This window comes from Biomphalaria glabrata, chromosome 6 (assembly GCF_947242115.1).
Source record: "Biomphalaria glabrata chromosome 6, xgBioGlab47.1, whole genome shotgun sequence".
Classification (NCBI taxonomy): Eukaryota; Metazoa; Mollusca; class Gastropoda; family Planorbidae; genus Biomphalaria; species Biomphalaria glabrata.
In genome coordinates, this window is record NC_074716.1 from 12034595 (window position 1) to 12048724 (window position 14130).

The 14130-nt window shown below is 31.4% G+C and overlaps 1 protein-coding gene across 2 annotated transcripts in view; it reads left to right on the plus strand.

Annotated features, from left to right (window-relative positions):
* The window catches only part of LOC106076710 (centrosomal protein of 290 kDa-like), a 37715-nt gene continuing 23585 nt past the window's right edge, over nucleotides 1-14130 (plus strand). Inside the window, exons 1-20 of one of the 2 annotated variants that reach the window (XM_056032071.1) lie at nucleotides 1-66; nucleotides 968-1105; nucleotides 1321-1462; nucleotides 2599-2654; nucleotides 2796-2942; nucleotides 3423-3476; nucleotides 3684-3836; nucleotides 4901-5014; nucleotides 5592-5750; nucleotides 5912-6034; nucleotides 6490-6607; nucleotides 8676-8782; nucleotides 8909-8980; nucleotides 9108-9178; nucleotides 9782-9974; nucleotides 10594-10667; nucleotides 11206-11356; nucleotides 12533-12707; nucleotides 13193-13251; nucleotides 13825-13989. In XM_056032071.1, the coding sequence (XP_055888046.1) occupies nucleotides 1013-1105; nucleotides 1321-1462; nucleotides 2599-2654; nucleotides 2796-2942; nucleotides 3423-3476; nucleotides 3684-3836; nucleotides 4901-5014; nucleotides 5592-5750; nucleotides 5912-6034; nucleotides 6490-6607; nucleotides 8676-8782; nucleotides 8909-8980; nucleotides 9108-9178; nucleotides 9782-9974; nucleotides 10594-10667; nucleotides 11206-11356; nucleotides 12533-12707; nucleotides 13193-13251; nucleotides 13825-13989 (2226 nt within the window). In that variant the 5' untranslated portion in view covers nucleotides 1-66; nucleotides 968-1012. Of the gene's footprint in view, nucleotides 105-967; nucleotides 1106-1320; nucleotides 1463-2598; nucleotides 2655-2795; nucleotides 2943-3422; nucleotides 3477-3683; nucleotides 3837-4900; nucleotides 5015-5591; nucleotides 5751-5911; nucleotides 6035-6489; nucleotides 6608-8675; nucleotides 8783-8908; nucleotides 8981-9107; nucleotides 9179-9781; nucleotides 9975-10593; nucleotides 10668-11205; nucleotides 11357-12532; nucleotides 12708-13192; nucleotides 13252-13824; nucleotides 13990-14130 lie in introns of both variants that reach the window. The other variant, XM_056032070.1, reaches the window with a different exon arrangement.

Here is a 14130-nt window from a genome sequence, read left to right on the forward strand (position 1 = left end):
ATCCCTTACATAGCAATGATGGAGGCAATTTGATAAACCTTAACTTTATGAGCTGATCTAACACATGTAAACAACAAAGGAACTGATTGGTTTTATTGTGAAATGTATTACTTAAAACGTAGATCTAAATTTTATTGAAAACCCTTGCTTACGAAATTCATTCATCATTAATAGATAAGATTATTGTCTTTGCTAATCTTATTTTAGCTCTGTAATATTATTAAAATTCGTGTTGTAACTTGAAAATTTTCTATTTTATTTAGACTGCTAGAGGCTAGATCTATATAGTTTAGTAGTTGAGTATGCTACTAGATCTATCTTTTCTTAATGTCTAATGTTAATGTCTCTAGAAGTAGAAGAGACTATATTCTCTAGAAGTTCTACACTAGATCTAGAATCTAGTCTAGATTATTCTTATTCTAGAATCATACTTTTTTAGTTTCATACATACAATAATGAGTAAATAAAGTAAAGATGATAGATCTACATAAAAAAGCAAAATAATTGCAAAATGAATAGATCTAGATCTAGACCTAAATCTAGTTTCTAGATCTATTTTTCTTGGAAATTGAAATATTATCAATATAACTAGAGTCTAACTGTCTAGATCTAGTTACAACTGACATCGTCACACTAATCTCTCACAATCTTTCTCTTTTCATTTCGTATGTTTTTCTTAATTTTTTTTTACCTTCCTATTTTATTTTTATTTCTTACTGAATTTTATTGCTTAAAAATGTAAATGATATTGTTAAAATCAAATTTTAAACAAAGGGGAGATTACTGTGATTAACATTTAGTATGAAAATCTCCAATGGTAATGCAGGATAATAATCGTAGACCATAAATTATCCAATGCTGTCAGGCTTATTAAATGACCTACTATGTTAACATTATGTTTTGATATGTGCATAGAGTTTGTTTAGATGCTTTTAATTATAAACATTCACCTTTTTTTTTCTTATAGAATTTCTGTACTGGGTAGTTGATTTGTCAGAAATTACCTGAAGCAATGGCGCCATTAAATTGGCCAACCATTGAAGCTGTAAATGCCAAGTCACTGTCAGAAGAGCAAGCTGATGAACTGTTTGGAACACTTAAAGATGTAGGAGTCCTATTCTACTTTTAGCTTAAATTTAGATTTATATATCAATGAACTAATCTTATATATACAAATTATATTTAAATAATTAGCTCTAGTTCTTTTGTTTTATTGTGCATTATATAAAAACAAAGTAAATAAAATTGTTTATAATGCAATTATGTAATAGAAAAGAAAAAAAAAAGATGTATATCAACTTACATGTGTTTTTATTTTAGGGCAAAGTTGGGGATGACTTTGACACAGTTAAGCTGAAAAAATTATTTGAAGTTTGCCAAGCTGTGATGGTAAACAGAAATCAATTGTTAGAAGATGCCATGACTGAAGCAGAACTTGAAGCCAAAAAAGCCATGAAAAAAGGTACAACAAAATCTAATGATGTCTTTCAGTAAACATTATCTTAATGAATTAAAATAGCAAAGAGCTAGTAAGCAAGAAATACACTGAGTAAGAAATAGTAGATTGTTGACCAAATCAAAAACTTAATCAATAGCAATCAAATTTAAAAACAAAATTTGGGAAAAAATTCAAAGATATTTTAGTTGTCAAGTGTCATCTAGACCATTATAATACTTCTAAATAGAACACATCTCAAATAACCTTTGACAAATTAGTTCAGCACATGGCCTGCTCTTTTGGCTTCGACACTAATCCCAGCTAAACTACTATCCCCTCTAAAATCAGAGGCTACAGGCTTGTCAACATTGTAAGGTATTTTGTCTAGGACAGGGGTACTATTTGAAACCCCCAAACTGTCTTGCAGTGATAAGGATAACTCATAAATAAGTGATAACTCATAAAAAAATCAGAAGTCAAGCACACATGGGTGTAGCAGGTGTGTGTGTGTTGAACTTATATGGTGGGGGGTGGGGAGGAGAACCACTGAAGATGTTGAGACTATCAATTATAGTATACATATCATTTCTTAGGATCACTGTGGCATGTTTCAGAGAGCTACCTTGGGTCCTGATTCCTAACCTAAGGTCCAGAATGTGCCCCAGGGTATCTAGTTACATTAATTTTCTTTCAAAGCAGAAGTTATGTTACATTAGTAGACTTAAATTGAGCCAAGACTGAACACTGTCATTTATTTAGTGAATGAAAACTGCATTAGAATAAAAATGCAATGAGCACAAAAAAAATACTATTGCGTAACATTTCTAAATTATTTAACCTTGTTTTCTTATTTTGTAATTCATATTACTAAATACAATCCATGATTTGAGCATGAGTATCTAAAAGAATTTTTTGGAGAATAGAAATTAAAAACTAATTTCTTGTGTTCATCGCTTGATCTTGATTTTGTTAATTGTAGTTACTTAAGGCTTTTTACTTTGAATTAGGTTTATTATTTAAAATGTCATTTTATTTTGTATTTTCTGTTTACTGAATATCATTCTTAGCTCCCTTCTGCATTAAAGTAGTAATGTTTTTTTTTTCTTTTTTTTTCAATACATTAGACATGGTAACGAACAATATATACTTTTATTTTTTAGAGCAAGAGTTAAAGAAAGAAATTGAACGAGCTAAAAAAGAGTTAGAAGAAATCAAGGTTGGTCAATACAATCTTTCTTAAACTTTAGTTATGGAAGGTTTGTTAAAAACTTTGTGCTCACTTTAGAAACCTTATAGTTTTCATATTGTGCCACCTGATATAAAAAAAAATTATGTCTCTTTGTGTGTTTGTGTTCAGAAACATGGCCCTAGTGAAGGTGGCTCCAAAGACACGCGCTATCTCAGAGGCCAGCTTCAGGATTTGGAAGAAATGAATGACAAGCTAAAACTGGAGATCAAAGATTTAAACAGGGATTTGAATAGTGAGAAGAGAGCTGCAGAAAAGGTTGGTTCAGAGTTTGTTTAGTTCTAATGACATTTGTTCAATATCTTTATATATGGTATGGGGGATGACTGGAAGAGCTATAAAGATCAATTCAGATACCATTTTGACTTAATGGCATAGAGGAATGCAGATGGCCCCTGAAAGAGCAGCTAGAGAGGTTATGGGACACACATTAACATTTGAGATCCAAAGTAAAGCCTTTGCCGATGACAATAGCAGGCAGTGAAAAGAAAATATTTTTCTTAATGGTTTTAGATACCAGTAGCACAAACAATTATATTTATGTAGATATGTAGTTAATGCATTAATATTTTATTTTTATCAAAAGTCTTTAAATTATTATTACATAAATACATATCAATAAACAGTTATTCTATTTTTTTTTTTTTTACTACTTTTTGAAATCAATATTTATTGCAATTTTTAGAATTTTTATTTTGTGAAAGTTGAAACTTTTGATTTCTCTGTTCATTGTAACAGTATAGTGAAAGAATCAATGAACTGGAAAAAGAACTAAAGGAGACAAGAGAAGATGTAACTATTTACTTTTGATTCGTTTTTTTCATTCAGAATTTGTAAGATTCTACTAAATCCTATATGTTAGTCTCAACTCAACATTTATTTCAGCAATGGTTAATATCTATTATTTATTGAGTATAAATAGTTTTTATCATTTATAGTGTTGGTGTTGTTTTTTGAGATACAGAAGACTTATGAACTTTGACTTCTGAATACTTTTAGAATGATCAGATGAGGCAAGACATTAGTGACTACAAGATGCAGATGCAATCTCAAAGAGACAACATTGTTTCCAGAAGAGGGGAAGATGCTGAGTTCAAAGAAAAACTGGCCAAGAAGAACAGAGAGTTGGCAGAAACAATGGAAGAGTTACAGGTAATGAATGATTCCCACTAAACGTACATAAATTATCAACCCAGCTAAATTGACAACATAGTCACTGGCACCTTTGTTTTAAAACTTGGAGATAATGTTACTTCCAAAAACTTCTAAACATATTATTAATTTCTTAGACATTTTCTAAATAGAGTAAAATTACTTTTAAATAGAAATGTATTTGTAAATTACAATAATTAGGCATAAGCTTTAACCAATCTTCTAATAAAAAGTTGTCAAACAAAAAATGTAATTCTGTATGTTAAAAAATTAGTACAGATTCTACAATTTGAATGCTTCATAATGTTCTGTATGTAGGATATAATATTGACCTTCTGATTTATTACATAAATATTCTACAATTTGAATGCTTCATAATGTTCTGTATGTAGGATATAATATTGACCTTCTGATTTATTACATAAATATTCTACAATTTGAATGCTTCATAATGTTCTGTATGTAGGATATAATATTGACCTTCTGATTTATTACATAAATATTAGAGACTACAGAATGGTCCGGAGAGCCGAACCACACAATGATCCATCTTACACCCACGTACAAACCGGTTTTTAAAACAACAATACCCAAAGTACAGTCCATCCAGTCATGGTCTGATGACGCTGTTTTACAGCTACAAAGTTGTCTGGAGCTAACAGATTAGGACCGCCCAGACAGATGAACTTACCACAACTGTTAATTTGTACATCCAGTTCTGTGAAAACATGATTGTACCAAAGAAGAAAATTAAAACATTCAGTAATAATAGACCCCGGATGACCAACATTAAAAATTAACATTCTGTCGTCATCAAGAAGTACTATTTATAAAGTGCTGGTTATGAGTGTGTATGTGTTTTTCATGTGTGAATGTCATTCGTATGTGCATCTATGTTGTGCATCTATATTGTTATTGTACAGCAGTTACGCTGAGGTTGTCAATTGTAGTCAAACTGAATTTCCATTTGATTGGATCAATAAAAGTTATCTCATCTTATCTTATATATTACATTTAATAATCTAAATTGTATTTTAATGTGTTCTATGTTTTTATTATGACAGAACATGACAGATGCCAATGACTTGCTTCAGAAAAGATGTGAGGACCTTCAAAGAAATTTGGAAGAAGCCATCACACAGATGGACAGGACTTCAGAAGACTATCTTAAGCTAAAAGTGAGAGAGAAAAAAAAAAATTTTCTTTGAGAATTTTAGGATGAGACTAAAACTGAGTCAGAAATAACCTAATAGAATAGTTAATAGAAAATTTTGATAGAACACATCAATATTGATGATACAGCCTCATAACATTATACATGCCTAGAAAAGTATCCACAAATTCACCACCCTACTGTATAAAAATTATTTATTATTTAATTGTGACCTAGCCAATCCTATGATATTATATATTTTAAAGCTTATATCAACTCATTCTGACTAATACAAATATTGTACACATTAATTCTCCCACTTCCCATTCTTAGATCAAGTTGAAACATTGCAAGATTATTTATTGTTGAAGATAATACATGAATCAATTTTTAAAAATCCAGAATATTGATATATAATGTGCAGTTCTTTCCCTTATATAAACTTTGTTTTTTTATTATTTTTTATTTTTTGCTTGTTAGATATTCAAACATTACTTATGATAAAATATTATGACCGAATTCAGACCTTCAATAATAACATTAAGTAAGTGAAATGCAAGGATTGTTTGTAAAGATTTATTTGGCATGTATTTCATTGCTAGAATGTTCTACAACAAAGTGATGCTGTGACAGATGCTCTGCGGGAAGAAAATGAACTCCTTAAGAACCAAGTTCAAGATCTCTCAGAACAAGTTCGTTCTAAAGGTGAAGCTGATGATGCAATTATGGTGGCAGTGAATCAAAAAGTAGATGAATGGCAGGTTAGTGCAAGACATTAATTTAAATAAAAAAGTCTTTTAAAAATAAACAAAACAAAAACATCTAAAAATCTGTTTAAAGCTTAATTCAGCTTTATTTTCTTCCCTCTTTTTCTAAATAAACATAAATTTCTTTGTACAAATCAGTATTTTATTGTTTTTAGGAAATAATGCAAGAGAAAGATATTCAAATGGTCAACCTGCAAGATGAGATTTTCAAGTTGAAAAGTCAGCTGATAGCTGCGAACATGGACTCAGATAAAGCTTCCGTCTCTGCGCTTAGTGAGGTAACAATGAACACACATTAGAACTGTATGAGTCTAGTATGTCTTGGTATTAAAAGCAACTATTGACAAAATTGACTCAACAGTCTCCTTAACAAAATGAAATTTATAATTAAAAAAACAAGAGTAAATTTTGGTTGAAAGTAAAATCTTGACTTGCACTAAACTTCAGTTTTAGTTCTGGAGATTTCTTTTTTTAATTGATTTTTAGTGCAGCCAAGTTGTTTATTTTCTGTGTATGTTCTGCATGTCAGAATGTCATGTCCATTGTGTGTCCATCATACTTAAACAATGTCCTGTGAGACATGAGACTGTTTAATGTTAGATGAATCTTGTTGAGTGAAGCCTAGAAAATGAGACTTCAATTGGAGTTATTTTATTATAAGATGATTTATTATTATTGAATATTATTGCTTATTACGCCAACACTTTTTAACATTATTGTTTTGAATAATAAGGTATTGAAAGATAAAGATAAGCAAATAGCTGAGCTGACAGAGAAAGTGGACCAATACACCATTGAGATGGAGAAGAATGCTGCATTGATTGAAGACTTAAACAATGAATTGCATAAAGGTTTGTGAATCATAAAAACCTAAAAGATTCTTTTTTTTATATTTGCACATTTATGTATCATGTTTAGAGAGTAAATTAAAAGAGAAAAAAAATGCATAAGCATTGGCTGTGCTTCTTTACTGCATTAAATATGTTGACAGAGTGTGAGAGTAGTTGGTTGTACAAAAACCAGGGTTTTTCTTCATTGTCTGGCAAGAATTTCAATAGATTTAAGACACCTGAGTCCATTAGTCATAAAATTTAAAATATGAAAGTAATTCCCATGGTGAAGTTTTCTGCATGTCACATTAATCATAGCATTTTGTATTTTCTCTTTATATCTGCATTTCATATTTCTTTTCTACTGAATGCTCAACTGCATCTATTTGACATTGTCAGGAAGAGTTGAGCAGAAGGCTCTTGAAACTCTAGGCCAGTGGAACAAACAAAAGCTCTCTCTTCCACCCTGTCTGAACAATAGAGTTCTGTTTGGGGGAGATCCAAGTAGGTGTCTATTTCCAGTGTCTTGGAAACTCCAGACGCACAGGGCTGGAGTCCAAAGACTGATTACACTGGCAACAACGTCCAACATTTTCTCTCTATAACCGTGCTGGACTCACCATTTTTTCAAAAACGTATTGCAAGATTGTAAGGGCTCGCTTAGCAACCCTGACCTATGCAATGAACATCCTCTTGCACCTACTCAGGCAGCCCTACGGGAGTCTTGTTTTGCTACCCTTTTGGTCTAATTGTGTCCTCCTTTTACAATCATCCTTCATCATCATCACTCCTTTGAGTTCCTCATGGAACATAGGGCCTCGACAAAAACACGCCACTCTCCACTGTCTCTTGCTAGTGTTTTTATGGTTTCCCAGCTCTTCCCGGTCTTCTCTGCTTCTTCAAGTACACTGCATCGCCATGTTCTTTTTGGTCTTCCTCTGTGTCTTGTTCCCTAGGGGTTCCACTCTAAGGCCTGCCTAGCTTTGTTGCTGGTATCTTTTCTAACGGTATGACCAATCCATCTCCACTTCCTCTCTAAGATCAGCACTTCTATATTTTTCTGTCCACTCATCTCCCACAGTTTGGTGTTTTCTACTTTGTCATACCAGTGTATTTTTAGGATATTTCTCAGGCATCTGTTGATGAAGGTCTGTATTTTTTTTGTTGTGGCTTCAGTTGTTCTCCATGTTTCAGAACCATACCATAGGACAGCCTTGACATTAGAGTTAAAGATTCTTAGTTTAGTCTTGTTTGAGATGTGAGATTCCCAGGTTGGTTTTAGCTGTGTAAATGTCTGACGCGCTAGATTTATATGGCGTTTAATGTCTTCATCTGTTCCACCTGATATACTGACTACACTCCCAAGGTATATAAAATTTTCTACTTGGTCTATTGTCTGAGAATTCAGTACTATGTCTCCAATTTGTTTATTGTTTACTTTAAGTACTTTTGGGATCCTTGGCATCATGTTTAGGCATGGAATATATTCATCCTTCTTCAAAGTCTCTTACACAATGCAAACATGGTTCAACTTAATACTAACAGATTTTAGTTTACAGGAAGTAAAAATCTTATGTAGAACAGCTGCAGTATTGACATTGATCATGTCTGTGGTCTTTTCTGCTTCTTTATCTGTGTCTAAAACTGTTTTTATATTATTCATATAATATTGTATAATTTTGCCATCACAAAGGAGATACAAGACATTGATAACAAAGACAAACAGTCACAAAAACTCTTATGTTCCACTGGCAATCAAATCATTAAATACAATTCAACTATCTGATATAAACATTTCACATGTAAATCCTGAGTGTATCTGGTGTAAATGTCTATTTTGGTTTTCTGTAGTTATAATGTTTTCTTTGGTGTAATGCACAAATGGTAAAACACATTTCCTAATGGATAATAAAGATTATTATTATTATCATTATATTTATTTCATTTTTTGTATCTATAATACTTTATTTTGTTCATGAGTTAAGTAGTTCTTTATGCCAAAATTGTTAATTAGTCTTGTGAGAAAATAACCTGTTGTTATCAAACCTCAGCTCTTTAATGAATGAGTGAACTTTGTTTTTCTCACCAGCTGGCTCATCTCAAGGGGACAGAATGCAAACAAAAGTCAGAGAGTTCCAAAATGAAAACAAACTCTTACGAGAGCGACTCCAACAGGCAGAAGCAGAGAATAAAAAGGTTGTTTTTTTTCTGCCTGATTGCTGGAACTTAAAAGTATTGATTGATTATACTTACAGCAATAGAATTAAAGTCTCTTGTAATTAATCTTTATTAATTATGAATGTTATTCAATGTATTTTACAGGCTGACCAAGACTGCAGAGTAAAAGACAAAGAACTGAGTGAGCTGTTAGAGAGAATGAGACAGTATGAGGCTGTAAGTTCTACGCAAATATATTTTTAGATGATAAATACTTCATGATAACTCTAAAAGTTAGGTTTTTTTCCTATGCTTTCGCTCATTCTGCTAGATAATTTTACACTCATTTTTTTTTCTTGCCCAGGGAGAGTATGGTTTAGCAGAGGCTGTGAATGAAATTAAAGAAGGAAAAAATCAAGTCAAAATCAGAGAAAGGTGTGTTATGTGGTTAAAAGAAGTTTTTTTGTTTAACTTCAGCACTGTATTGTTTTTACACTTCTACTGAATATTCTTAAAAATGACAGAACTACATAATGCGTTACAAAACGTTAGTAACAAAAATATTATTATTTCAATGTATTCAATTTAGCTGTAAGATTCATTGCAAATCGCCATTTTTTACAATCGCTTCTATTCCAAATGATTTTTTTGTTTCTGTTAACTAATGAACTTGGCTCTTGTTTCTGTTAACAAATGAACTTGGCTCTTGTTTCTGTTAACAAATGAACTTGGCTCTTGTTTCTGTTAACTAATGAACTTGGCTCTTGTTTCTGTTAACTAATGAACTTGGCTCTTGTTTCTGTTAACAAATGAACTTGGCTCTTGTTTCTGTTAACAAATGAACTTGGCTCTTGTTTCTGTTAACTAATGAACTTGGCTCTTGTTTCTGTAAACTAATGAACTTGGCTCTTGTTTCTGTTAACAAATGAACTTGGCTCTTGTTTCTGTTATAATTTGTTTGTCTTTTCTTCCATACACTTTCAAGCTGATTTTCTATTTGACTTGTATTCATTGTCCTTTCTTCATTTGACTTGCCAGAGAGATTGAAGAGCTAACTCAGTACATCAACAAAGCTGAACTGAAGATCAATGAACTGCTGGATGAGAATGAAGAACTCCGATACAAACTTGGCATGGACCCCAAGGCTCCAATGGACTTGACAGAGTTTAGAAAGAACAAAGCAATCAGGCAGGAGGAAATGAAAGCCTTGAACTTTACTCTCCAGAGAGAGGTTGGTCTCTTTAGAACCTTTTATTTTGATATGGATGTGTTCTCAATACTGTTAAACACCATCAAGCTATTAACTCTTTCTCTCCTAATCAACGATACCATGATTGATTTGACCTCATTCAATTAAATTAATGTTTAATATTATAAACTTGACTTTGTATTATATAAAAAGAGCATGCATTTTCTTTTAATTCTATACCAAATACAACATTTTCTTAAAACAAACAACAAAGCAATTGAAGCTTAATCATAACAGGGTAGGGAGATAGTAAGTGAGATAGTAATGAGCAAAATGTAGAATTTCTTCTAAACATGGACAAATAATAACGGAAAGAAAGAGTTAATGTAATATTTACCAATGCATGTTAATTGTATGTCTTTCAAGGTTTTGAGTTCAGAATCACTGTAGAATCTGATTAATCAAAACATGTTATATAATAAATTAAGGATTGTGTCTTCATTCTTAGGATTGATAAAACTAGAAAATTAAAACAATTGAGATCTCAGTAAGGGGAAAAGGGGAGGGGTAGGAGCTTAATAAACAGCTATTTCTGATAAAAAGTATGGTATGCTGGTAAATGAGGATTGAGAAACAACTTTGATATCATTGTCTCACACAGATTGAAATGTTAGAAGAAGAAAGAGTAGCAGATAAAAAGAAGATTCGAAAACTAGCTCAACAGCTTGGTCAGAGGTAACTCATTCTTTTGAAAGGTTTTTTTTACAAGTAAGATTTGTAATTTTTAATCTGGAAATGAAAGTCCAAATGTGAGCATGTTAACATCCATAACTTGCTATTCTACTTTGAGTTATTGTGTTAGTTTCAGATTTGAAGCTGAAAATCAGTGAGATCAAAGAAATATTTTATTTTTTTATTTTCTATGAAAATTTGTTCATTTGTTGTATCGGTTATTTCTTTACAGTTTTTGTTTTTGTTTAATGAAGTTCTGCTACTTAAGAAAATGTAAATTAATTGTATTATGTATGTATATATAAGGAATAGATATAGTACTAAAATTTGAGCGCTCAATTATTTTATTTCGTTTATTTTTATTTGTACTTAAATGCAAATTGAATTTTGTCTGTGAATCAGTAAAAGATAATGGTTGGAACAAGATTAATACAGAATATTTAAATTGATGTTTTAAGATAATAATAATGAAAAAACAAAGATTTGGATGAAATATTACTCTTGACGTTATGATGAATTTGATTCTGTGACTGTTGAACAGGGCTGTGGCTCTTGGTCTCACTGCAGAGGATATGTTGGCTGTGCAGGACTACACAGAAACTCTCAAAGCTAAAAGGCAAGTTCAAGACGAGCAGCAGTCAGCAGCAGTTATCATTAGACAACAAGTGCAGAAAGAAGAGAGTATGATAAGGGTCAGTGACATCTATGTTTCAAGCTCAATATTTTACGAATCAAAACTTATAAATATTTGAATGTATGTTTAAATTAGAAAGCGTTGAATTTATTGTTCATTTTTGTGAGGAGATTTCTCCATCCTGTGACAAGTACTTTTACCATTTCAAAATCATTGCTAGCAGATATAATGAGGTCCATCCAACACTTATAGACATATGAGATACTAACTTTATTTTATAATTTTCTTAGATTTGGATGTCAATAGTTTTGCCTTAAGCAACAACATTTTTGCTGTAAGCCTCTTTATTTCTTTGGTGATAACATAACGATGTGTGATTTTTGCTGCCCATATTTATTGTTTTTGCATTATTGTACTACTATGAATGACTAAAGAGCAGGATGACAGATTTAAACATACAACTGCTTCAAACCTTCCATTTTTTTATATAATTTCAACAATACATTTATTTTCCATAGTTAAACTGTTGTCATAATTAGTGTATTTTTGTACCGTTAAATATGTTCTTACTTGTAATAATAAAATTCAGTAGTTCCAAGTTCTCATTTAAATTAATTTGACTTCAAAATGAATAAACACAGAACAATCCAGGAATAGCCATTTTCAACAATAAATCCAAATGAATAAGTTTGCAAACCCATATCATAATTTAGAATCACAGAATTATTTAATTAGGCCTAAACTATTTTGATTAATTAAACAAACCAAATCTCTTAATTTTTTTTTACTAAATTGCATCCTTCTTTATAGTGTTTACCAAGCCGAGCCAATAGTAGATACAAATCTATTAAAACTGTTTCTTAGCAAGCACCTAAGAAGTAAAAGGAACCTGTGTATGAAATTTTATGCAATTCCATTAGGTAGTTTTAGAGACTCTCTTGATAGATCAGTCAATGAATCAGTCAGTTGTATTTTTGCATTTATATATATACATTTATCTTGCAATGAAAAATTCTTTTCTTTTTCTACTCACTTGCATTCATTCTAAAGCGCATGACATCACTAGCATTTTTTTCCCTTCTTATTACCATAGTAGCTGGTGATTTCCCTTTTCTCTTGCCATTCTCTATGTTAATTAAATATGAAATGTTTTAAAATATTTTTTCAATGAACTCCCATGATTTTATGTAGTTTACAAAAAAGCAATGAAATGTGTTTGGTGTTTTATACTTAGGGTAAAGAATGGGACAAAGATTACAAAGAAAATGTTGCTGAGCTTCACAAGCTGGAGGTCCAAGTGGCAGAGCTGAGAGCTCAGAACCAACAGTTGAACAAAGACAATGAAAATCTGGAAGCAGGGTTTAAAGAGGTCATGCAGGCTCTGCAGAAGGGAGCAACAGAAAGTCAAGGTAGGAATAGCTGTTTAACTTTTTTTTTATCTATACACATCATATGTGTACACATTCAGTGTGTGATGAGGAAAAATAAGATGTTGAACTCAAATCTGTATTTAGTTCAATCTTGTATTGTGTAATGCACATCATCATCATTTCACTACCCTACTAGCTAGTGTCCTTTTCAAATCTATGACTAAAAAAGAAAACTCACACCACTTAGCAGTTGTAAGACAATGCTGCTACATATAAAGTTGATTTCTCAACACAGTTTCACTATTATTTTCTTTTAATTTTAAGCAAGATAGTTCAAGGTATAACTAGTATTGAATTCAGCTGAAGTCATGCAATTAGAATCAACCTGTATATTTATCTACATTAATTTTATTGACTTTTAGAATTTTTAGGAACAGCATATCACTAGAGAAACTTTTTAAAAATTATTAATCACTTCATTTTTTCTGCTTTGTATACAATTTTTGGTTTCGTCTCATGTAAAGGTGATGTTGATAGTTCAGCTCCAGTCATGCAGTTCCCAGCTATTGAAAGAATGTTGGCTGTAAGTATAAATAATTTGTTCCAACTCAGTTCTAAAATATCTGCTCACAATGAAAGTGTTTTATTGGGTTAAGTGCAGTGATGATGATATGTTGATATATTATATAGCATATATAGAGTTAATGTATTGCTCATTGGGTTCAATGTCTCACCAAGGTTTAGTATTGATTTACTGCAATAACACTAATCAAAGTTTATTGAGAGAAACATTGATATTGGCACCAGATGTATTTCAAATGTTTTAAACATTAAATATCATGTCTTGAATAGACAATCTTTTTAGAAGTTCCACACTAGATGTGCTACAAATCTATGACCCAAGGGCCCTTTTGGTACATTGATTTCCAATAAAGCTCAGAGACATCACATGCTTCACTATATTTAAGAACATTAAGACTTACTTTTTCAAAGTTTAATTTGCCATTTTAGCTTGTTTTTTTTTTCTCTAAATTACCTTGAGACTACTGGAACATCATGCCTGCTAATAACACTGTAAAAATAAAATTATTATTATCATCATTAGTATTATTGTTGCTCTTGTTAAATGGTAATTAATTTATACTGAACTCTTCAGGCTATAGAAGCCAAGAAAGTGCTGGGCAACTATGACACTACTTACTTTTTAAAAGAACAGATGGATATATTAAAGGGACGTAATGAGGAACTGAGAAATACTTTGCGTGAGATCAGGGTGGAGGTCACTAAAACATCCTTGGAGAGAGATAAAGCTTTTGAGAAGGTATCGTAGTCAAAGTACTTTATTAGACACTATAAATAATTTCTTTATCAGATAAGATAAATTTAGTTCTGAAGACATTGACTTAAGATTTCCCACGTTTCCAATTCTCAGCTCATAAAGGTATGTAAATACTTGTACATG